General features: G+C 41.4%; 1 protein-coding gene across 3 annotated transcripts in view; it reads left to right on the top strand.

Annotated features, from left to right (window-relative positions):
* cog7 (component of oligomeric golgi complex 7) overlaps positions 1–25,173 on the top strand; it is a 61,789-nt gene that overhangs the window by 11,092 nt on the left and 25,524 nt on the right. For all 3 annotated transcript variants that reach the window (XM_059979716.1, XM_059979717.1, XM_059979718.1), the window contains exons 4-7: positions 7,416–7,532; positions 8,573–8,741; positions 12,519–12,601; positions 13,529–13,651. In XM_059979716.1, coding sequence (XP_059835699.1) covers positions 7,416–7,532; positions 8,573–8,741; positions 12,519–12,601; positions 13,529–13,651 — 492 coding nt within the window. The remainder of the gene's footprint in view (positions 1–7,415; positions 7,533–8,572; positions 8,742–12,518; positions 12,602–13,528; positions 13,652–25,173) is intronic.

The following is a 25,173-nucleotide window of genomic DNA, read 5'->3' as shown; positions in this document are numbered from 1 at the left end:
AAAACCTTACCTAACCAAGGGGAAAGAGTAGCGGAAAAAAATTTAAAAAATTCAACTGTATAACCATCTGGACCCGGTGCTTTCCCAGAATTCATTGAGGAAATAGCCCCCTTAATTTCTACATCCGTAATAGGAGTATCCAATATCAAAAGATCATCAGATGATAACCTTGGAAAATTTAATTTTCCAAGAAAATCAGACATGGTATTATAATCTTGAGGAAATTCAGATTGATACAGGGAGGTATAGAAATCTTGAAATGCCTTATTTATCTCATCATGATTAACTGTCAGATTCCCATTCTGCTGACCAATCTTAGTGATTTGACGTTTAACCAGAGCATTCTTCAATTGACTAGCTAACAGTTTACCAGATTTATCACTATGTATATAAAAATAAGATTTAGTTTTCATTAATTGATTTTCAATCGAGGATGTAAGTAATAAACTATGTTCCATTTGAAGTTCAACCCTTTGTTTGTAAAGCTCCTTACTAGGAGCAATCGAATATTTCTTATCAATCTCTTTAATTTTATCAACCAATAAAAGAGTTTCCATCTTGATACGTTTCCTCAAACCAGCAGAATAAGAAATAATTTGTCCACGTATATAAGCTTTAAAAGTGTCCCAAAGTGTTCCGCAGGAAATATCATCTGTAGAATTAGTTGAGAAGAAGAAGTCGATCTGCTCCTCCATAAATTTTATAAAGTCGGAGTCTTGCAACAAGGTAGAGTCAAATCGCCATTGTCTAGCATTAGAAGCTGTATCCGTAAATTTCATAGAAAGTAATAACGGAGCATGATCAGAGATAGCTATAATATCATAGTTACAACCGATTACCAATGGAATAAAACAAGAGTCTACAAAAAAATAATCAATTCTTGAATAAGAGTGATAAACATGTGAGAAAAAAGAAAACTCTTTGTCTTTAGGATACCGGAATCTCCAAATATCAAAAACTCCATTGTCAGTCAAAAAAGAGTTAATACAAGTGGCCGACTTATTAGGTAAAGTCTGAATAGATAAAGATTTATCCATCAGAGGATTTAAACAACAATTAAAGTCACCACCCATTATTAACTTATATTCGTTTAGATTCGGTAAAGAAGTAAATAAAGACTTAAAAAAGTCAGGACAATCCACATTTGGAGCATAAACATTAACCAAAGCAACCTTTTTATTACAAAGTAAACCCGTAATTAACAAAAATCTACCATTCGGATCCGAAAAAATATCATGTTGAACAAATGAAATAGAGGAGTCAATAAAAATTGAAACTCCTTTTACTTTAGCATTCGAATTTGCGTGATACTGTTGACCCCGCCAAAATCTAAAAAAACGAAATTTGTCCTCCCTCCTCACATGAGTTTCTTGTACAAAAATGATATGAGCATTAAGTCTTTGGAATACTTTGAAAATCTTCTTTCGTTTAATTGGATGATTTAAACCATTAGTATTCCAAGACACAAAATTAATGGTCTGAGCCATAATTCTAAAATCAACCCTTTGGTATAGAAAGGGTTAACCAACTTATAAACTCATGCACCCGGAAGAGGAACAAAAGTAGTGAGAAAACCCGGAAGTGACAACAACACAGACATATTTGAAGTTCAAAAACAGCCCGAATAAAAAAACTAACACAAACTGGTACAAAAAAAATAGAGTTAGAAAACAGACCATCCCCCCACCCCCCGAGAAAAAGAGAAAAAGCCAAAATATGACTTAAAAAGAGAAAAAGTAAGACTAATCCTACCCCCATGTCAGCTGAAGAACATTCCATATAAAAAGGATATATATAAAAGAATCACCCCAACTTTAAAAATAAAATCGCTATAATAAAAACCATATTTCTAAGTATAGTTAGTTGTAAAAAGAATAAAAATATAATCACTAAAAAACAATTATAACTCGGGCTCTGGCCAAGACAAAACAAAAAATATTTAAGCTGAGATAAGCGATGCATTGTACGGAAGAAACGCGAAAAATATAAACATAATGCCATCTTAAGCAAAACCAAAAATCTTTTCCAAAAAACCACCATCTTACTCAAGGAAAAATTTACCTTCAAAGAATTAAAAATATACCTTCGAAGGAACAAAATTAATAGACAAGTATGTAGTTAAATGATTAAAGTGTGTAACACTTACCCAACAGGCTGGTATATGTCTAGGGGAAAAAGGGATCCAGCCACTCTCCAACCCACCTCCCGTACACGCAGGTGCTGTGAGAATCGAGTTTACGCCTCGAGCCCGCTAACAGTATCAAATCCACAACAAATACCGTTATGAAATACACTTTAAAGAGTTTACTAAAATTAGAAAGAGTAGTAAGCAATACAATATATATACACAAGGAAAAAAAACAAAAGGCGCCACTTAAGTTCAGTCTGTTTAGTGCACTCGTTGGAGCTCAATCAACGAACCAATCGACCCATCCGGCCGTCGCACCTGGGACCACCCCGGTGGTCTTACGAGCAGTCCAGCACACGTCCACCTTCTTCAGTGTCTTCCTCGGCCTCTCCCAAAAAACCCGCGAAAACCCCTCCCCCAAGTTCCCAGCATCACAAGACACAATGACATCCCCCATTGATTAACAAATGAATACAATTACCTTATCAGCCATTCTAAAGTGAAACAACAGCTAGAGAAACACTTATCCGACAAAGAAACATTCCTACTTGTAACAAACCAAAGAGGCCATTTTGAGTAACAAACCCAGGACATTGTACAAGTGTATAAGGCAAAACAATTAACATGACGCAAACACACTTTAACTTGAGTATAAAGTGTAGGATGAACCTACACCAATAACCAGATTTTAATTCTGGTTTAAGAGATCGAGAACCATCTTACACGATCAAAATCATTCATTTATTAAAGACTAGTGTCTGTAGCAGTAGGGAAGTTCTCCTCCAGATATTTTCTCGCTTCTGAAGTTGAAATGAAAACCTGTCGTGGAGCATTCGACGGAGAAATTCGAAGCTTCGCAGGGTATAGAAGCGCAGGTTTCAGATTTTTCTCATAACATTCAGCCATCAACGGTTTAAAAAGAAGCCTTCTTTTTAAAAGATCTGAACTAAAATCTTCGATCAGGCGGAAGCAAAAATCTTTGATTTTAATCATTCCTACCCGACGAGCTGCTCTTATAACTTGTTCTTTGTCATGTACATAATGGAACCGGACAATTACCACCGAAGGTTTGTCTGTAACACTCGGTGATCGACGCCGAATTCTATGTGCCCGATCCAATAAAGGGGGGTTATTCGGGAAAATCGTCGGAAACGCTTCTTTTAAAAGTTGAGCAAAATATTTCGAAGGGTCATCTTTTTCTATGCCGTCTGGAAGACCAAGTATACGTAAGTTCTGTCTTCTGGACCGATTCTCAAAATCGTCACTCTTGGCTTTAAGGGCTTCCTTCAGCTTAATGGTCGAAATTAAATCCTGTTGCAGTTTTCCAATAGTCAAATCTCGCTTCCGAGCTTCTTCTTGCAGAGACGCAATAAGAGCTTGTTGCTGTTTAATTACTGAATCCGTCTTAACCATGTACTCTTGAAAAGCCTTTATATCTTCTTTAAAAAATTGTTTTAGTTCAGCAAATTTTTCATCCAAAACCTCCATAAACAATTCAAAAGTTAATGGTGTTTGTTGTGTCGGAGCCTGCTTTTTTCCGTTACCGTTCGGATTACGTCCGGGATCCCGTCTCTTAGACCTGAGAGACATTTCTGTTTGCATATCTTCAAAAGTTCACAACAAACTCTTGGCAGTAAATCCAAAAAAAAGAATAAAGAAACTTTCGATATAGGTAAAAATAAGCTGAATAAGGGTGATCAAAGGTTAAAAAAAGTAAAGGTTATGGAGCGAATCCAAAACGGTACTCACTCCATGAGCGTCTCCAGCTGACTCCGCCAGAAAGAATCTGATGGGAGAGGAGAGTAGACAGTAGGAGAAAATGAAGAAGGAGGGGACACAGGAGAAGCTATGGGCAGGTGAGAAGAAGTAAAAGATCAGAGTTGGGAATAGAGGAAGGTGGGTGTTATTTGGTTCACCAAGAGGAGAAATTGATATTCATACCATCAAGACCTCTACCCAGAATGAGTATTTATCCTCTTCTATAGATGCTACCTGGCTTGCTGTGTTCCTCCAGCATTTTGTGTGTGTTAGAAAAATTTCCGTTACTATTGTAATAAGGAATTTCTCTTCTTGCTGTGAACTGAATGTCTACGGATAAAGTTTAGATTTAACAGACAATTTCCAAGTTGGCATGTGCAACTGGTGAGGTATTTTTGTGATTAGTTCTCACATCGCAGATATTTAGTATTTATTTTATTAACTGAAAAGAAGGACCAAGTGTAATGTATCCAAGTTTTCTTGCATAAACATTAGGAAAATAAAATACAAGGAGCTAACAGAATCTCCATTAAGATGTTAGCTGAACGGGCAAAAGTTTGGCAGATTTTTGAAACGAAAAGGTAGGAAGGAAAGCAAAGTACAGTAAAATGCCAATATTTCAGCCGATTTTCTAGACTACTGGATATTACTCCTGCTAACACTGCAACCTAATTTTCATTTTTTCTTGATACTGTGGAGTAGTACAATCAATGTAAGTGAACCAGGTGAGTTTAGAGGGAGTGAGGAAAATGAGGTCCTGGTGAGGAAGCACTCTGCCACGATGAGCCAGGTGCCAGTCCATCGGCATCTACCAATCCGATAGTGGGGTATTAGATTACTTAAATCCAATGAGGTTTATGTGCTGAAACACAAAGGGTCCTGGGGGTAAGATGTAAAGTAAGATGCAAAATGTTAACAAACATTTTGGCAAGTGACTCAGAAAGCAAATGGAATATTGCTCTTGTGGCAAGGAGGATGAACTACAAGCAGATGGAGATTTCTTTCCTTAACTTTGCTGGACTTGACTGTGAGTGCATCAGAAGTACCCTGCACTGCATTGGTCTCCTTATTGATGCTAGGCTTAGTGACAATGTAGCAATGGTTTTGTGGATAGTTCCTGGGATGAAGAAAAACTGTAGTTGAGAGAGAAAAGAAAATTGAGTTTAATGGACCTTTGTTCCAGAGACGAGAAGAGTAAGAATGGTTTGACTCAAGTAATTATTTTGTAGGCTGAGATAGATTTTTAGACGGTGGAGGAATCAAATGATATGGGGATTAAGCTTGGAGGCACAGCTGAGGCTAAACATGATATACTCAACCCACCTTGCTTCCACTGTTTGTCTTTGAGGGTGACCATATTGTATTACACACTGTCACCAGGTTCTCACCATTCTCTACATAAAAACGATTTATTGATGACCATTGCATGTTTATGGAGCCCATTTCTATTCACCCCGAAAGCAGAAGCATCTCATGTCGGCTGTGTAACACACACAAAATGCTGAACAAACTCAGCAGGTCAGGCAGCATCTGTGGAGAAGAATAAGCAGTTGATGTTTTGGGCTGAGACCCTTCATCAGTCCTGTTTATTCCTCTATAACTGCTGGCTGACTTGAGTTCCTGCAGCATTTTGTGTGCGTTACTCTCGATTTCTGTCATCTGCAGAATCTGTTCTGTTTGTGTCAGCTGTGGTTCAGTTGAGAGCACATTCACCTTGTGTTAAAATCCCTCTAACAACTGGAGTGCAAGAGCCTGCACTGAAACAACATTTTTGCATAGTTGAACGTGCTATTTTATAGGTGATGTGCTGAACTGATTCCCCACCAGGGGGACATAAAAGCAATACATACTGAAGAATACGTTCTATGGAAATTTACCTTTACAAACCTCTACCATGATATTGGCATATAGAATAAAAAATTCCTATTACAGAATTTATGTGAGGAAAAAGTAACTAAATAAGCAAAAAGTACAAAAGAAATGGCAAATATTGTCAATTTTTGTCAAAGGTCGACATTATGGAAAATCATAATATGGACAATTTGCTTGGAATGAAACCCAACTGTATTGCAGGAGGTTTACTTTGTTTCACAGAAGATCCAAGGTATTTATTCCCAGTGTTTTGCCCAATATTGATGTCTCTCTCAACTGGTGAGTCCTGAAATGTCGACCAACCCTTTTCCTTCACAACTCACTGAATTTGTCCAGCAGTTTATTTTTGAAGTCAAAAGGTACGTTTGGCCAAACTAGCCTTGGTTATTACTTACAAATGTCTACACTTGTAAAATACTTTATGGTTTCCATGAGAAGTGCTAAATAAATGTATGTTCCTTTCTTTTATCATGTTATCTGTTAACCTTCCTTTATTAAGGGAAACTAGCCACCAGTTAACTGCCGTTAACGTGGCATGGTAGTGTAATATTTTACCTGCTGTTGTCCGTAGGGAGTTTGTTTGTTCTCCCCTTGACCCGCGTGGGTTTCCTCTGGGTGCATTTCCCACATTCCAAAGATGTACAGATTAGTAGGTTACTTGGTCACATAGGTGTGTAAAGAGGGTTTCTTCTTTTTTGTTAACTAGCAGGAATGCTAATTTACTTATAAGAGAATGGTATTCCTTTGTAAACCAAATGGGGATTAATGTTCTTTCTTCTGAGTCTGTAAGCTTTTGTTGACGGGCTTTTGGGCAGATCAGCGCGAGGGGGTCGAGAGAGAGGACGCAATGCTCTAAGCTGGGCGAGGATCGGACCCCAAAGGGGGGTCCGAGGCCGGGAGATTCTCCGAGGGGGGGGGGGATAAAGCTAGATGTGCTTGCTTGACCACTCGGAGGGTCCTGAGCTGTTTGGAGAGTCGAGGAGTTTGGAGGGTCCTGAGCTGCGAGTCGAGGAGTTTGGAGGGTCCTGAGCTGCGAGTCGAGGAGTTTGGAGGGTCCTGAGTTGCGAGTCGAGGAGTTTGGAGGGTCCTGAGCTGCGAGTCGAGGAGTTCGGAAGGGATCGAATGGTGGCCAGAAGACTTCAGAAATTGAGCTCCAACGGTTGTGCACGAAGTGGTTTGGACTTTGATAAGTTTGGCGCCTTTTCTTTAATTTTCTCTTCATATATACTGTATCGTTATTAATCACTTAGTTATAGTAACCTTTATAAATTGTACTCATTTAATCGCATATGGTGTACTGTCTGTTTTTGGGTGAGGCGGGGACATCACACAGCATCCACACCAGCTGATTACCCAGTTTGGCGGGGCCGAAGGCTGCTCCCCCTAGACGAAATGAGCTGAGCGAGCCTGAGGCGACCCAGGGGGTTACAGGTGTAATTGGGTGGTGTGGGCTCGTTGGGCCAGATGGGCCTGTTAGTTGTGAAAATAAATAACTCTTGACATTTATCTCTTTTATGTAATGTCCTCGTAAATCTTTTGTAGAACCTCTTCTTTGCTGGCAGGTGAGCTGAGTCAAATCTAACCTGTGTGAAACTTGCTGAAAAAAGATAATTGCAAGTGAGTCATCAGACTGGACCCTCTGCTTTTTGTGTCGCAGGTTTTGATCGAGATCGATGAAGTGAAGTCAAGAATGCAGATGGCGTCAGAGGCACTGCAGGAGGCTGACAAGTGGAGTACACTTAGTGCCGACATTGAAGAAACACTGAAGTCGCAGGCAAGTGTGGTGACTTTGAGATCAGAGCTGACTGACACAAGTATTACAGTGTGTATATTAAACGTTCCAGTCTCAAAGGTGTAAGTTGTTCATTTTGCTGCAAGCTAAGTTCAGGGCTTTGTACTCCGTGTGGCATGAATCACTGATAGTAAGATGTCTCTAAACCAACCTTTTTTATGCTGTGGGCCAATGCCATTAAACAAGGGGTCACTAGCTTGGAAACCCCTGCTCTAAACTCTTTGTAATCTGTAATTGGATTTCAGTGTCACTTCTAAATCTGAATGTTGAGGTTTTATCACCGTTTCAGAAACCTGAGTATGTTATCCAGTCTAGATACTACACTGTAGAATGAGTGAGTGCTGCATTGTTGGAAGTGATGCCTTTTTGGATGATATTAGTTCTTTTGGCAAATACACTGCCTATGGAAGGGAGTATTTGGAACCTTGCTGTGTGATAAGTTGTGTAGAAAATTAACTATGGAATCCCTGGTGTGGCAAACAGATAGATAATGGTTTGGTGCTTCATCCATTCTGTGTGTTGAATAAGTTATAGCAGCCCATCTTGCCCTTCATTTTCTTCCACAACCCTCACCACCAGCACCAGTACCACATTCTACACCTCTGCTGGATTGCAACCTATACTGCTCACTGCTGCAGAAGTTGCATCAGGTGCCACCGGCTTGCATGCTCTGGGTTTTAATTAAGTATCAGTTTTATTTAGCAATACAGCCCTTTGGGCTCCGTCAACCCAGCAACCTCTGACAACCTCAACTGACCCCTAACCTAATCACAGGACCGTTTACAATGCCCCGGTACATCTTTGGACTGTGGGAAGAAACTGGGCATCCGCAGGGAAACCCACTCATTCCACGGGGTGGATGTACAAAGGCTCCTTACAGACGATGCCAGAACTGAACTCCGATGCCCCAAACTGTAATAGCATCGTGTACCTGCTATGCGACCATGTCAGAGCTTTTTGTTTACATGACGACGTGTAAACTAGTTAATATAACCTGTTGGAAATGAACCTTACTCCTGCAGGACATTGAAGCCATTTCGGCCAAGTTGACCAGTATGCAGAACAGTCTTGCGATGCTGGTGGACACGCCTGATTACTCTGAGAAATGCGTTCACCTGGAGGCATTAAAGAATCGGCTCGAGGCTATGGCTAGTCCACAGATTGTGGCAGCATTCAACTCTCAGTCTGTTGGTGAGCCCCCTTAATTGTTAATGGGACACGTATCCACTTTGTGTGCAGTAGTACCTTGCTCTTGTATTTCAGGTTTCATTCAGGCACACCTCTACCCTTCTGTCATTCAATCTCCTGGTCTCCATCACATCAAAGACTTTCCCTTTTTTGCTTGTCACCTCTTAAAGCTAACTTTCCAACTTTCCCTATTTCTGATTAAGGGTTAATGAACCATAGAACATTACAGCACAGAAACAGGCCTTTTGGCCCTTCTTGGCTGTGCCAAACCATTTTTCTGTCTAGTCCTACTGACCTGCACCTGGACCATATCCCTGCATACACCTCTCATCCATGTACCTGTCCAAGTTTTTCTTAAATGTCAAAAGTGAGCCCGCATTTACCACTTAATCTGGCAGCTCATTCCACACTCCCACCACTCTCTGTGTGAAGAAGCCCCCCCTGATGTTCCCTTTAAACTTTTCCCCCTTCACCCTTAACCCATGTCCTCTGGGTTTTTTTCTCCCCTGGCCTCAGTGGAAAAAGCCTGCTTGCATTCACTCTATCTATACCCATCATAATTTTATATACCTCTATCAAGTCTCCCCTCATTCTTCTATGCTCCAGGGAATAAAGTCCTAACCTATCCAACCTTTCTCTGTAACTCAGTTTCTCAAGTCCCGGCAACATCCTTGTAAACCTTCTCTGCACTCTTTCAACCTTATTAATATCCTTTCTGTAATTGAACTGAAACATCTTCTCTGTTTCTTTGTGCACAGATGCAGCCTGACTTGCTGAGTATTAACAGTATTTTCTTTTTATTTCAGTTTTCCAGCACCTGCAGTATTTTCTGTATCTCAGTTTATATAGTAAGGCATCTCAAGGTACTGCATGGAAATGTCACTAGAATTTGTCATTTGGCCACTTGACTAAAAGCGTGGCCAAAAACTGCAGTATTGGGAGTGTTCAAAAGAAGATGAAACAAGTGCAGTTGCTAAATTGCTGGAGACCCGAGTTCAAATCTTATGATGGAAGATGTGGCATTTAAATTCAGATTAGTAATCTGAAGTAATGATGACAGCAAAATCATTTAAAAAAACTTGACCACTTTTTTTATATCCGGTCAAGAGACGTGGGCTTTAAAGGCTGAGCTGGCAGCTTAGTTGCTCATTCCTAGTTGCCCTTGAGAAGGTTGGAACGAGCAGCCATCTTGAACCACTGCAGTCACTGGGGTATACCTTCAGGGAGAGAGTTCCTGGATTTTGACCCTAAGACATTGCAGGGAAGGTATCTGTCTTCCCACCTGGATTGGCCTGTTCTTGACTCCATATCACCAAGCATCAAGTCCCCTTTGAAGAGGCATTTGGAAGTGGGCAGTAAATGGTGGGTGTTCTGGTGGTGTCCAAATCCTGAAAAGTTAGAGTCGTGTGGTACAAAAACTGGCCTTTTGCTCCACCACATATGTTCTGGCTATCAAGTATCTATCTACGCTATTAGTTATGTACTCAAATCCTCTTGAATTAAGGCCAATATACAATTTGCTTCTAATTGACTGTTGCACCTACATGTTAATTTTCAATGATTCGTGTACATGGACACCACAGCTGACAATTCCACAACTTTTGAAAAATTCTCCATCTCCCTGTGTTTCCAACCAAACTAAATGACCTTGTGTTTTTGCATATTTTCATTTGCCCTGCCCTTGCTTATTTATGGTCTGTCAGCTTCTCTGAATCCTCTTCACTGTCTATTTTGTTGCATAAATTTATATAAACATCAAAATAGAATAAATACATGATTTTCCCAAGCAGATTATTGAAATAAACTGTGACCAGTTAGGGCCCTGTCATCAGTCCCTACTGCATCCTGCTGGTCACAGCCTTGAATAAATGTGCCATTATCATGTTCCTGTTCTCTTTCCTTTCTGTTATCTAAATCTCAATCCATGTCAGTAGATTATTCTCAATGCTATGTGTCCTAATTTTATGTAATAAGCTCTTGTATGATACCTTATCAAAGCCTTTCTCAAGATTAAGATCCACCACATCAACTAGATTACCATTATTCTGCCAGTAATAACTTTTTAAAATTCTAGTGGATTTGTCAGACATAATTTATTGCTCCTTTCTTAATCTCTCTTGATCCTCCTCTGTCCTTTTCTTATTTTTCCCAGGGCCCTGATACCACTATCTTCAAAAAAGATTTCACCGTTTCGTCTACTAATGATTTAGGTTAACTACCGTCTTTGCTCTTTCCCTCTCTTAAATAGAGGGTAATTTCTTTGAGGTCTTCTTTACTCTTGACGTCTTATCACTTAATAAAGTGTCCTCTTTATTAGGTACACCTGCTTGTTAATGTAAATATCGAATCAGCCAATCATTTACCAGCAACTCAGTGCATAAAAGATGTTCAGCTGTTGTTCAGACCAAACATCGGAATGGGGAAGGAGAGTACTCTAAGTGACTTTGACCGTGGTATGATTGTTGATACCAGACTGGATGGTTTGAGTATCTCAGAAACTACAGATTTCCTGGGATTTTCATGCACAACAGTCTCTAGAGTTTACAGAGAGTGGTGTGAAAAACAAAACAAGCCAGTGAGTGGCAGCTCTGTGGGTGAAAATGCCTTGAGGTCAGAGGAGAATGGCCAAACTGATGCAAGCTAGCAGGAAGGTGACAGTAACTGAATTATGTGCAGAGTTACTGCACAAGACCACACTCCTGTACCTAATAGTGGCCATAGAGTGTATGGTTCACTATGTCTGGCAGGCTGTCTGTGTCTTGTTCAGCAGAGAGACACAAACCTTTTTCAATCTGCTTCCAATGGCTAGAAGCTTTAGGTCAACTGGAATAGATGCTGTAGTATCGTACTAATTTGAAAACAGGGCTAGGAATTTTGAAATTGAAAAGATTGAAATTTAGACACCATAAGTTAATATGCATTAGGATAATGGGTGAAGAGAACAAAGGGAAATGGAAAGATAGGACTTTGAGAGAGGTACGTGGCCTTTAACTATTTGCATTTTGTATGAAAATCTTTATATCAGCCAGCAGAGGGCAGCAGTGAGTAATAGTTAAAACCAACACTGATTTCTCTTGTCCTTTCCAGCATTGGGTCAGGTTAGGGGAGAACAGAAATCACAACATCTCCATAGTTTTTAAGGGAAATATGAAATAGAGAAATGTGTGCTAGATGGCTAGCATGCCAACAATACTTCCCCAATTCTAAGTATCTAAAAAAGCATCTGAGGATAGAGATGGATTCTGTAGTATTTTCCTGTTGAAAGATAGGTATGGGACCTTATTTGTCTGCTCCATAGAGAAGTTAGTAATCTTAATCCAAGCCTTGTGGTATTCCTGAAGAAAGTCTGATGATAATAGCCGGAAACCCGATGACCTGGACGGTTTGCAGCTGGAGAAGGAGCTTCCCCTTCCCCTACTATTCCTCTGTTCCTTCTACCCTTCCCCTTTGTTCCTTCAGGAAATATTCTGTGACTTGCATTCATCCAGCATTGTGCATGGCCCAAGACATCCAAAGAGCTTGTTAGACAGTGAGTAGGTTTGAAGTGTGGAAGAGAACAAAAATGGCAGCTAATCACAGACAGCTGTGTAATACATGATCCAGATTTGGTTGACTTTCAGGGATAAATGTTTACCAGGATACTGAGGGGATCTCCATCTTTTACTGTTACAGTGGAGAGAACAGATAGCAAGAATGAGGCTGGCAGGGAGAGAGAGAGCAGGTATAAACAAAGCTGAGACCCTTCATAACCAACATTTAACTGTTTTTGTTGTGTTTCAGATCAGGCCCGCCTTTTTGTGAAAGTGTTTGTGGCTGTGGATAGAATGCCTCAACTCCTGACCTACTACTACAAGTGTCACAAGGTAGGTTGCAGCACTTGCTCTCAGAGCAAACGCTGGGGGACATTGTGTGGGGGGAGGAATGGTGTGGGTGTAGGCATGGGTGTGAGTGATTGCTTGAAATCTGGAGAGTAGACTGGCAGAGATATTCTGAGAGATGGAGAATCATTGCGACTACTTTTGTTGAACTGGGTGAGGACTTCTGGGCAACTCTCCCCTGTTGCCCGCTCTCCCACCTCTCTCCCCCCTCTCAGCCACCCCTCCTTTGCCCACCCTCTCTCGTGATTGTCCCCGTCTCGATTCCACTCTCTCTTTTTCACTCCCACTTTCTCTCTCTTTCTCTCCCTCTCTCGTCCCATTCTCTCTCTTACTCTCTCTCTCTCTCCCTCTCTCCCTCTCTCCCTCTCCCTCTCTCCCTCTCTCCCTCTCTCCCTCCCTCCCTCCCTCCCTCTCTCCCTCTCTCCCTCTCTCCCTCTCTCCCTCTCTCCCTCTCTCCCTCTCTCCCTCTCTCCCTCTCTCCCTCCCTCCCTCCCTCCCTCTCTCCCTCTCTCCCTCTCTCCCTCTCTCCCTCTCTCCCTCTCTCCCTCTCTCCCTCTCTCCCTCTCTCCCTCTCTCCCTCTCTCCCTCTCTCCCTCTCTCCCTCTCTCCCTCTCTCCCTCTCTCCTCCCCCCCCCCCACACCCACCCACCCACTACGAGTTTCCTGTGGATGCAGAGGATCCTTTACTTAGGACAGTGTCTATACTTAAATCCTAATTGGGATCTCTCTCACCTGAGCATTTTCATTGGCTATTACACGTAAAATGGATACTTTGCCGTGTTAACTATTCATTCTAAAATGTGGCAATTGAATGAGGATGAATTAATAATGTAAATATAGCAGTAATTTTGCTGGTGGGTGAAGGTTGTTCACTGTGGAGGACTCCATCGATTGAACTGTGCTGTCCTTCAGGGCCAGTTGGTCTCGGTGTGGCAGGAACTTTGCCAAAGTGACCTCAGTCTGGATCACCAGCTCAGAGAGTTCTACGACACCCTCCTGGTGACTTGGCACTCCCAGATACAATGGACCTGTCAGGTAATGACTTATACCACAGATCATGACTTTTAAAAATAGGAAAGCTGTGTATTTCTGTAGTACCTGGTGATTTCCCACAGCACTGTACAGTAAATGGTGCTTTAAATTGGGATAATTTTGTAATTTAGGAAGCATAGCCATCACTTCAGTCACAGTGTACTCCCACGACCAGCAACATGATAAAGATAAGATCATCTGTTTATGGTTGTTGGGTATTAAATGTATCTCTTAGTCCAAACCGTTTTTTTTTCTCTTTTTAACAGTGTTGATAGTTCAGTAGCACAAATCTCATGGGGGAGAAATTTAAAGTAGTTTTCCCAAGCTCTGTTTCCCATCTTCTCCCAGTCCAGTGCTTTCGCTCAGTGTTGATTCTCTTTACTTTTTGACTTTGTAGTGTGTTTTCAATGTGCATCAGTGTCAGTTGGAAATAAGGACCTTGCCTCACCCACTTATCATACCTGGCTATGAAGCTCGTTTTGTCTTTGTCCTGCATGCTTTTGCACTCTTGATGCACAGAGAAAATGAACGACACTGGTTTATCTCTCTGATGACTTGATGAGTATGTGAACTAGTTAGCTGAGCTTGATATCCTCAAGTCTGAACTTTGATGCATGATCAGCCCTTGATCCATCATTATCAAAGAGTTCAGCATGGGTGATAATAGGAGTGGGAAAACTCAGGATGGCTGGTGACTGAGTGGCTATGACTCTGCCATAGTCATAGAGTAACCTTGGAAGCAGACCCTTTAACCCAACTTGTCCGTGCAGACGTTGAGGCAATATCTTTCTAATCCTTTCCTATCTATATACTCCTGCGACGACACTGGTGCCAAGCTGTATCGGCCCTTGCCCTTCCCTTGGACAACATCAGTGGCGTGGAGAGGGAGACTTGCTGCTTGGGTAACTGCTGGTCTTCCATACAACCTTGCCCAGGCCTACACCCCGGAGAAGACTTTCCAGGCGCAGATCCATGGTCTCGCGAGACTAACAGATGCCATACTTCTGTAGGGTTAACTCTATGTCTGTTGTGTTCCAAGGAACAAAGTCTTAGCCTGACCAACCTCTATTTATTTAATTTATTTATTGAGATACAGCTCACAACAGGCCCTACTGACCCTACGAGTCACACTCCCTAGCAATCCCATGACTCAATCCCAGCCTAATCACAGGACAATTTACAAAGACCAGTTCCTGTAATTCAGGCCGTTGCGTCCTGCCAACATTCTCGTAAATTCTCTTTGCAGCACCCCCGTAGAAGCATTAACTACATTCCAGCAAGAGTGAACTTGAGATGCATGGACTGTGTCTTGGGGGCATGTATCTTGGGTAAAGTTCCCTTTTCCCTACGAGTCATCTATCTGAGTAAGGAATCAAGCAGCTGCCTATCCTGCTGTGGGGTTAGCTGTATTCCATCAAGTTCTAGGGCTGTTGTTGCTTTTGTGGAACATGTGTTTGTACTGGGCGGAGGGAACGTGCGTCTGTGAAGGGTAGACCATCGTGGTGCAGTCTGACAGGTGTGCTCTGAGGTGCTAAGTGTGATACTGCAAGGGCAGAATAGGTCTCAGTTGCCTGCAGGTATTCCAATGTTCCCATTTTTATGTTCCCATAACAGTAAAAATGAACAACACCGTGTCAGTTTAGCTTCTGATGAGATCTAGATAAGAAGTTCCATTAACCACCAGACTGCGCGAATGGAATTTATTTAATGACAATCCGTGTGCAGTGCCCTGAAAAGGCATGATGCTTCACAGCTCACTTCCTTCCTCCCTCCAGTTCTTTCTCACCTGCTCACAAAATCACCTAAAACGGTACCATAGCAATCATCCCGATGAAGGCAAAGCTGAGCCCCAGTTGGCCTGAGAGTCTGGGTTCCCCACCACGGTGGCTGACCTCTAGCAAGGTCGGGATTGGAATTCTTCAGAGTGATCTCCATTCTGAGTTGGAGGGCAAATAAGATTGGCAATGTTCCCACATTGACCATTCTAACAACACACAATGCTGGAAGAGCTCAGCAGGTCAGGCAGCAGCCATGGAGGTAAACGGACTCTCGATGTTCTTGGGTTAAACCCCTGCATCTGAGCCCTTAATCACATTCAGGTGGTTGCGGAGAAATGAGTTGCAAGTTTGGGTGCTAAAGGCTGGAGAGAGAAAATCTTGATTTTTCACTGTAGTTGAGTAATTGTACTCCTTGGAGTTTATTTCATAGTCATTACTGGAAACGTTTGCCCACCCTTCTCACTATGGATTGAAAAGTACTTGCCTTTTTAATTGCTTCCAACAGACAGGTCACCATTTTGTGTGTTGCTTGATATTACACCATCTGTTTCCATGTTGACCATTGCATCACTGCTGTCCAACATAAGCTGAGTTAACAAAGTCTCACACTCCCATTATTGAGAGGGTGTGAGACCAATAAAAAAATTATTGCCGTGCAGTCACTCGTTTAGTCGTATACAACTTCACCGCATTTCCCATGTTATTTCCAGTTCCGCCAAAGGTGGTACTGGTGTTTATTGTATGCCTAGGAAAGGAAATACGAAGTTAGACAAATTCATTGATCGTGTCAGTGCATGTAAAATAGTTTGCACACAATATTTCATGATTAATATCAAAGGAGCATGAATCATTTATTCCCACTCTTTTGTAAAACAGTTTGTGATGCGTATCTATTAAATGTCAACATGGTTTCTTTTTCAATCACTAATACTGGGAATATATTACAAATATGAGAAATCTGCAGGAGCTGGAAATCCAAAGCAACACACAAAATGCTAGAGGAACTCAGCAGTTCAGGCTTCAGCAGATGTCTGGCTTCACCAGCAACCCCCCTAAATTTCACCACACATGCCTGTGATAATAAACTTGTTTCTGATTCTGATATTTTTATTCAGGCATCTCCCCCTTCCTTCTCAGCCTGAAAGGTTGATTGTTTATTCAGTTTCATAGATGCTGCCTGACCTGCTAAGTTCCTCCGGCAAGTTATGTGCACTGCACTGGGAATATATTGTCTGCATTATTCGTGCATTCTACAAAAAGCTGCATTCTCTCAATTTTGTCTGCTCTGCACGTGGGATTGTTTTAAGGGGAATAGTGGAGAGCATTAGGAAGAATTTAGTGAAGAGAGCAAAGTGAAATAAGCCAAGAGAGAGTTTTGATTTCTGACCTTAATGGAATATTTATACTCTCCAGGGTTTATTTCTTCCTCTTTAATGGAGATTTTAAGCCCACCACGGATTGAAAAGTACTTGCCTCTGTTGCCATTTTACACATTGTTTCCCAGAAGCTGTGGCCCTCAGTTCAGTACGATTTGTTACAGCTTAATAAATGTTCTGTCTTATCTCTGATCAGTTTCCAGGAATAACTTTGTGTTAGTAGATTAAATGTTAAAATGTTCTGTCTTAAAAAACACATAATTGTGATTTGTCGTGTAAAATATCTCAGGTTCTGGCATGCTATGTTCCATAACTGCAGGCAACATTTTTAGGGTGGTCAGCTATATCCATACTGGTGTTGTTCCGTTCCTTAAATGATTTGTAGCATTTTATGGGACCTTGAGCAGACAACTGGGTTGGAAAATAAGGGAAACCAATAATCTATAGATTAATTTGTTGGCACTCCTGCTCTCTAACTTGCTGCCGAGACTCAAGCACATCGAACAGCTGAGGCATCAGCACAGTACTGAGGGAGTGCTGCACTGTCTGCGATGGTGAATTTATGTCGGCATATTGACTTTCAAAGGTTTTCATCAACTGCATGTCTTTTTTTGGAAATGAGCGATAAAAGAGGTCCAGTTGCTGCACCATATGTTGATTTTTAAAAGGCATTTGATTTGGTCTTTTATAAGAGGCTAATTCATGAGCATTGAGGGTGGTTGTGAAAGGTGGTAGGAAAGCAGTGGTGAGCAGAATAAGTGAAAGGACATGTGCAACATAATGGGTTATGAGATGAAATACAAGGCAGGAGAATATCTGCTCAATAGAAAGGTGAAGATATACTAAGATGGTTTCAATTGTAGAATTCCTTGAATCTGTGAGTGCAGGAATTGAATTGACATCCTTCACATACATGAAAAGTAAAAATCTTCACGTTACGTCTCTGTCTAAATGTGAAATTTATAGTAAATTGTAATAAATAGTATGTACAACAGGACAGTCAGTATAACATAGAAATACAATTGTATCAGCGTGAATTAGTCAGTCTGATGGCCTGCTGGAAGAAACTGTCCCAGAGCCTGTTGGTCCGGGCTTTTATGCTGTAATACCACTTCCTGGATGGTAACAGCTGGGACAGTTTATAGTTCGGGTGACTCCGGTCCCCAATGATCCGTTGGGCCCATTTTACGTATCTGTCTCTGTAAATGTCCTGAATAGTGGGAAGTTCACATCTACAGATGCGCTGGGCTGTCCGCACTACTCTCCGCAGAGTCCTGCGATTGAAGGAGGTACAGTTTCCATACCAGACAGTGATGCAGCCAGTCAGGATGCTCTCAATTGTGCCCCTGTAGAAAGGATCTGGGTACTCATGCCAAACTTCTTCAACTGTCTGAGATGAAAGAGGTGCCGTTGTGCCTTTTTCGTCACATAGCCGGTACGTACAGACCATGTGAGATCCTCGGTGATGTTTATGCAGAGGAATTTAAAGCTATTTACCCTCTCAGCCCTAGATCCATTGATGTCAATAGGGGTTAGCCTGTCTCCATTCCTCCTGTAGTGCACAACAGACTCCTTTGTTTCAGTGACATTGAGGGAGAGCTTATTTTCTTGACACCACTGTGTCAGGGTGATGACTTCTCTGTCGGCTGCCTCGTTATTATTTGAGATAAGGCCAATCAATGTAGTATCATCTGCAAATTTAATTAGCAGATTGGAACTGTGGGTGGTGACACGGTCATGGGTGTACAGAGAGTAAAGGAGAGGCCTTAGGACACAGACCTGCGGGGGGGGGGGGGGGTCTCCTGTGTTGATGATCAGAGGGTAGAGGTGAGGGAGCCCACTCTTATCACCTGCTGGCAACCTGACAGGAAGTCCAGGATCCAGCTGCACAAGGCAGGGTGAAGGCCAGGACCTCTGAGCTTCTTGTCAAGCCTGGAGGGAATTATAGTGTTGAATGCTGAACTGTAGTCCAAGACCAGCTTTCTCACATAAGCATCCTTTTCAAGATGTGTAAGGATGGTGTGTAGAGCTGTGGCTATTGCATCATCTGTTGTGTCAGTTTGTGAATTGTTGGGGGTCCAGAGTGGGTGGTAGCATGCTGCAGGTGTAGTCCTTGAGCAGCCTCTCAAAGCATTTGTTTATTATTGAGGTGAGTGTGATAGGACACCAGTCATTCAGACATGATACCTTGGTATTTTTAGGTACAGGGACGATGGTGGATGTTTTGAAGCAGGAGGGCACTCTACACTGGGAGAGGGAGAGATTAAAAATGTCCGTAAACACACCTGCCAGTTGTGCAGCACACATCCTGAGTACTCACCCTGGGATGCCGTCCGGTCCCGCAGCCTTGTGACTGTCCACTTGTTGGAAACACCTGCATACTTCAGCCTCAGAGATGACCAAGGTGCAGGTTGTTTCAACAGCTCTCCTCGGGTTTCAGCGTTGGCGACATCAAACAGAGAGTAAAAAAGATTTCGCTCATCTGGGAGAGAGGCAGCAATGTTGGCAGCATAACTGTGCTTAGCTTTGAAGTCTGCGATGGTGTGTAGACCTTGCCATAAGCTGTGTGTGTTGTTGGTGGAGAGTTGCGTCTGGATCTTGACCCTGTATTTTCATTTCGCTGCCTTGATGACTTTGCATAGATCGTATAGCTGCATTTCTTGAGTTCCTGCTGATTACCAGCAGCATCAGCTTTATCTTTGTGATGAGTGCTGCTTGCATGGAACTCTTGATCCAGGGTTTCTGGTTTGGATAGACCCTGACCATTTTTTTGGGTGGCAACATCCTCGATGCACTTATGAATGAAGCTCACGAACCCATCCTTGAACTTGGAGACATCCTCATCGTGAAAGACGTTCCAGTTGATGTCATCAAAGCAGTCCTGTAGCATGGAGACCAATTGATCGGACCAGCACTGGACGGTTTTAACTCTGGCCATCTCTTGTTTCCAGCTAGAACAATTATAAAAAAGTTCAAAGCACTTGAGGCCGTAATCATAAATTAAGGAAGAATGACTAATTTCAAATGAATGTATTTTGTTTCAAGATGTGAGAGGGGGTCATTCATGCCATGAGCTGTCAATGGCAGCTCAAGGAATAATCTCATCAATACCATTGTCCCACTTGCCGCCTTGGACAAGCCCATCAGACCCACCTCCTAGATTCTCCTCTAATCCACCCATACACCAGGGTCAACTTGCAATAGACATTACACTGAACACCATGTGATCACAGAGAGGGTGTTCAGACAGCATCTGAGGTCAGGAACCTGACTCCAGCTGTTGGAGTCATGGGACCACTGAGCTACCAGCAGTGACTACAAGAGAAAATGTTTTCTCTGCTTCGAGGTACCCATTTATTGTTATCATTGAAAGTGGTTAGGGGATATTTCTTTACATATAGACTAAAACCGTTGTATGTTTTATCACAGGAATCGCTTGAGGCTGAGACCACTGTAAGTTTTAAGAGGAAATCAGTTAAATGCTACCAAGGAATATTATGGGTTGGAGGATGCCTGGATGGGGGAATGATGTTAGGATTAAGAGAGAGGGTTATTGTGACTGCTCGTGCCAGTGCAGACATGGGGTGAATTGCTGTCTTCTGTTGTGGCTCATACATTAAATTATTGTAAAATGCAGTGACAACTAAGTTAGTTGGTTAGTTGTATAAGGACGATACATGTTTGGATCATGTCGTTTACTGAAAAGTTGCACAAGATAAAGTAACTCCAGTTGAAATTAGCTTGGAGATATTTTATGGAAGATGTTTTCTTTTTGTCCATTGGTCACCAGTCAATGGAGCTACAAGTGCACAAGAGTCCATACTCACTTGGCTAAAGAAGAATAGGAGATGATCTTACAGAGGCATATTAGACGTGGTGAGGTTTGAAGTCTGTATTGTCTGGCTGGAGAATATTTGTGTCTAATCTTACACTGTTTCTCCTCCTGGGATGTGATGGCTTTAGAGTGGCTGCAGAGCTACAAGGTTGTTGACAGGAATGGAGAATGAGGAGAGTATCCAGACTGGCTTTGCTTCCTTTGATCAGAGGAAACTGAGGGTTATTCAACTAAATCTTGATAGGAGAAACAAGACGAGCTTAATTATATGAAGCAAATGAAAGTTTATTGAGTAGGGAACTCAGTAATTAGTGGTAGAGTTTCGTCCGTGCGAGGTGGAGATCTGAAACTCATTACTTGAAAGTGTGTTGGAGACAGAAGCACTTAACGATGTTTAAAAATGCTGGATGAACACTTGTGGACCAAGAATTGAGAAGTGGAGTTAATTGTAATATCCATTTTTGGCCAATATCAACATATGAATAAAGGGAAAAAAAATTCCTTTTATACTGTAAATTACTTTGATTTTTAAAGAACAATCCCTTTACTATCTGACCAGAGGACATGGTAAATGTTTTCTTAATATGAAGAACAGAACATGGAAGGGGTTTTCTTAATATGAAGAACAGAACATGGAAGGGGTTGGGTCCTGTCTCCAAAGCCAGCACAATTATAGCATAACCTTTTGTAGTATAGCTACCTTGCAATAAAGACCAACAAACCACTTCTTTATGTGCCATTGTACCCCCATGATAACATTTTATGTTTCATGAAACAGCATGCTACAATCTATCCATCACCAATATTTACTAGTTTCTTTTAATTTGACGATTATCCCATCTCCCTACCCAGTTATTCTCCATCAGCTATCTTACTCGCTTATTTAATCTGTCCATGTCCCAGTCCGCATTCTGCTTATTCTTGTATTATCTTTGCACATTGTATCACAGTATATCTGGAATATAACTTGCAGTTTTCATCCATTTCATAATATAAACTGTGAATAGCTGAGGACCCTGTATGGTAATCCTTTTGGCATCACACTGGAAAACCTGCCAACTTGTAAAAAACTTGTTTATCCCTACACTGTTCTTTGTCCTTTAAGTAATCCTATTTTCATGCCAGCATGTTGCCCTTATTCTCATAAGCCTGTATTTTATGTGAATAGTATTTGTGGTGAAACTAATGCATTTTGAAAATCCACAATTTTTACCCATTATACACCCTGCTTTTCAATGCTCAGTAGACTGTAAGACTAGTGAAGCATCATTCTTTTCATAAAGCCATGTTAACTGTGTCTAATCATTTTAATTACCCTGTTATCATATTCTTAATAATAGATTCTAATATTTTTCCACTGCCTCATATCCAATTAGTCTACAGTTTTCTCTTGAAGAGATTTTCTTGAATAATAGTGATAATTTACCACCACCTCATCAATTGGGACTCTTTCAGAATCTAAGTTACAGGTTTCCCCCGCTATCCGAAAGTAGAGTGTTCCTATGAAACCTTTCATAAGCCGAAATGGCGTAAAGTGAAGAAGCAATTACCATTAATTTATATGGGAAAAATTTTTGAGCATTCCCAGACCCAAAAAATAACCTACCAGATAACACATTAAACCTAAAATAACACTAACATATAGTAAAAGCAGGAATGATACGATAAATATACAGCCTATATAAAGTAGAAATAATGTATGTACAGTGTAGTTTCACTTACCAGAATCAGGAAGATTTAGCCAAAACTGATTTGTAGAAAAAAATCACACATACTCACATGCGCACACACCTACCTGCGCAAGGCTTCACAGTCATGGTAGTCTTTCTCAGGGTAAACACAAGTTTAAAGCGGGCGCCTTTTTTTGTAAAAGCAAAAATCCTCTTCAGATTTCTTTCAGTTAGCGAAAACAGGTACTAATGTAGGTCTTTTGTAAAAGCAAAGTGGCATAAAGCGAACTTTTGTAAAGCGGGAGACAGCTGTATTTGGAAGATTAGATCTAATGTAGATACCTCAGCTGCTGTACGCTATGAGATGTACTGTATGCACCTCTCAGTTATGATATAGCTATCTGATAGAACTGTTTCAGCAGTTGTCACTTTTAGAACAGATACAACTACCAGAGTACAGTGACTTGTTGGTTCTCCGTCCCCTTAATTTCCCCACACTGTCTCTTTAATAATATTATTTATTGTTAGCAACACACATAAAATGCTGGAAGAACAGCAGGTCAGCCAACATCTATGGAAAAGAGTAAACAGTCGACATTTTGGGCCAAGCCACAGCTACTAATGAAAGGTCTCGATCTGAGACGTCAACTGTTTACTCTTTTCCATTGATACCTCCTGACCTGCTGAGTTCCTCCAGCATTTGTGTGTTTTGCTCTGGATTTCCAGCATATGCAGATTTTCTCTTGTGTTTGTTATTTATAGTTAGGTTCCTTTCTATCATCAAGCTCTTGGTTCACCATTATTCTTGTTTGCTAATTGTGTTTTCTGTGTGCCATAAATATTTAGGTATTTCTACATTGCCCATTATCACTAGTCTCTATTGGGCCCATTTTTATCTTTGCTACTCTCTGGAGGGTAATGTCTAAGTTGGGAAACAATTAGTTTTAAATAGTCATAGAACACTACAGCACAGGAACAGGCTGTTCTGCCCAACTAGTCCATGCTGAATTATTATTCTACCTGGCACCATCGACCTGTACCGGACTATATAAATGAGTAAGTAACTACCTGTTGAAACAGGTTAAGGGGATGAGGTAAAAATAATTAGATTATAGAGGGACTTTAATTTGTTAACAGACAGAAATATTTTGGTCATTGATGCTTTAAGGGAGAACTTGGGGAAGTCCGTCAGGCAATGGCTGGCTTAGTGACAATTAAGAAGAAAATGTGACAGAACTGTAGTTGTTAGATTAGTTTTCAGAGGTCTTGGCTGTTGACATAGTGACATGTTTTAATCTCACCATGGCAGCTAATAAACTTAAATTCAAATTGTTCAACTTCTGCTTCGGGCAAGATGGCAACACGTGTGAACTGGGGACAACGGAGGGTGCTTTTTTTTCTTTGTAAAATGTGTCTTTTATGATCACAAGATAATTTTACTCCAAGAACATCAGGGCTACTCTATCATACTTCTCATACATATTATAGTGCCTTTTTGATATAATTCAATGGATAGGATGAGGATTTATGGTGCAAACAGAGTTAAAATTAAATATTGTCACATAAGAATTTAAGAAATAGGAGCAGGAGTAGGCTATCTGGCTAGTTGAGCCTGCTCCGCCATTCAAAAAGATCATGGCTGATCTGACCATGGATTCATCTCCAGCTACCTGCCTTTCCCCATAACCCTTAATTCCCCTACCATGCAAAAATCTATCCAACCTTGTCTTAAATATATTTACTGATGTAATCTTCACTGCTTCTTTGGGCAGAGATTCAGAGATCCACAGATTCACCACTCTCTGGGAAAAGCTGTTCCTCCTCATCTCCATTCTAAATCTACTGCCTCGAGACTATGTCCCCCAGTTCTAGCCTCACCTAACAGTGGAAACAGCTTTCCTGCCTTTATCTTATCTATCTCTTTCATAATTTTATATGTTTCTGTAAGATCTCCTCTCATTCTTTTGAATTCTGGTGAGTACAGTACCAGGCGATTTAATCTCTCCTCACAGTCTAACCCCCTCATCTCTGGAATCAACCTGGTGAACCTCCTCTGCACTGCCTCCAAAGCCAGTATGTCCTTCCTCAAGTAAGGAGACCAGAACAGCACGCGGCACTCCAGATGCGGCCTCACCAGTACCCTGTACAGTTTTTGCATAACCTCCCTGCTCTTAAATTCAATCCCTGTAGCAATGAAGGCCAACATTCCATTTGTCTTCTTGATAACCTGCTGTACCTGTAAACTAACCTTTTGCGATTTATGCACAAGCAATCCACTACTCTTGGTGACTTCGTATGCACAAGCCTTCTGTTTGATGCCTTCTTTTATTTCCTTTGTTATCCAAGGCTGGCTTTCCCCACCCTTACTGTCCTTGCTTTTGACTGGAATATACTTTTGTTGAGCAGTGTGAAAAATATCTTTGAAACTCTTCCACTGTTCCTCAACCATCCCACCATATAGCCTGTGTTCCCAGTCTACACTAGCCAAATCCTCCCTCATCCCTTTGTAGTCTCTGTTGCTTAGGCATAATACACTGGTTTTAGATCAAGCTATTGCACCCTCCATTTGTATGAGAAACTCAATCATACTGTAATCACTGTTTCCAAGAGGATCCCTAACTACAAGATCACTAATTTTACCTGTCTCACTGCACATACTAAGACCAACAGATCTAAGATGGCTCGTTCCCCTGTAGGTTCAGTAACATGCTGTTCAAGAAAGCCATCATGGATGCATTGTATGAGGTTCTTCTCAAGACTGCCTTGACCAACTTAATTCAGCAATAAGTTAGCTGTAACTGTGATGAACTTGTTCCTTCTGTGATGCTGACTTTGTAACCAACATCCAGAACTTCCTGTGAAACAG

The sequence above is a fragment of the Hypanus sabinus genome, chromosome 9 (genome assembly GCF_030144855.1).
Source record: "Hypanus sabinus isolate sHypSab1 chromosome 9, sHypSab1.hap1, whole genome shotgun sequence".
NCBI classification, from domain to species: Eukaryota; Metazoa; Chordata; class Chondrichthyes; order Myliobatiformes; family Dasyatidae; genus Hypanus; species Hypanus sabinus.
Note: the sequence above shows the minus strand (reverse complement) of the source record. Positions and strands in the feature narration are given on the sequence as shown.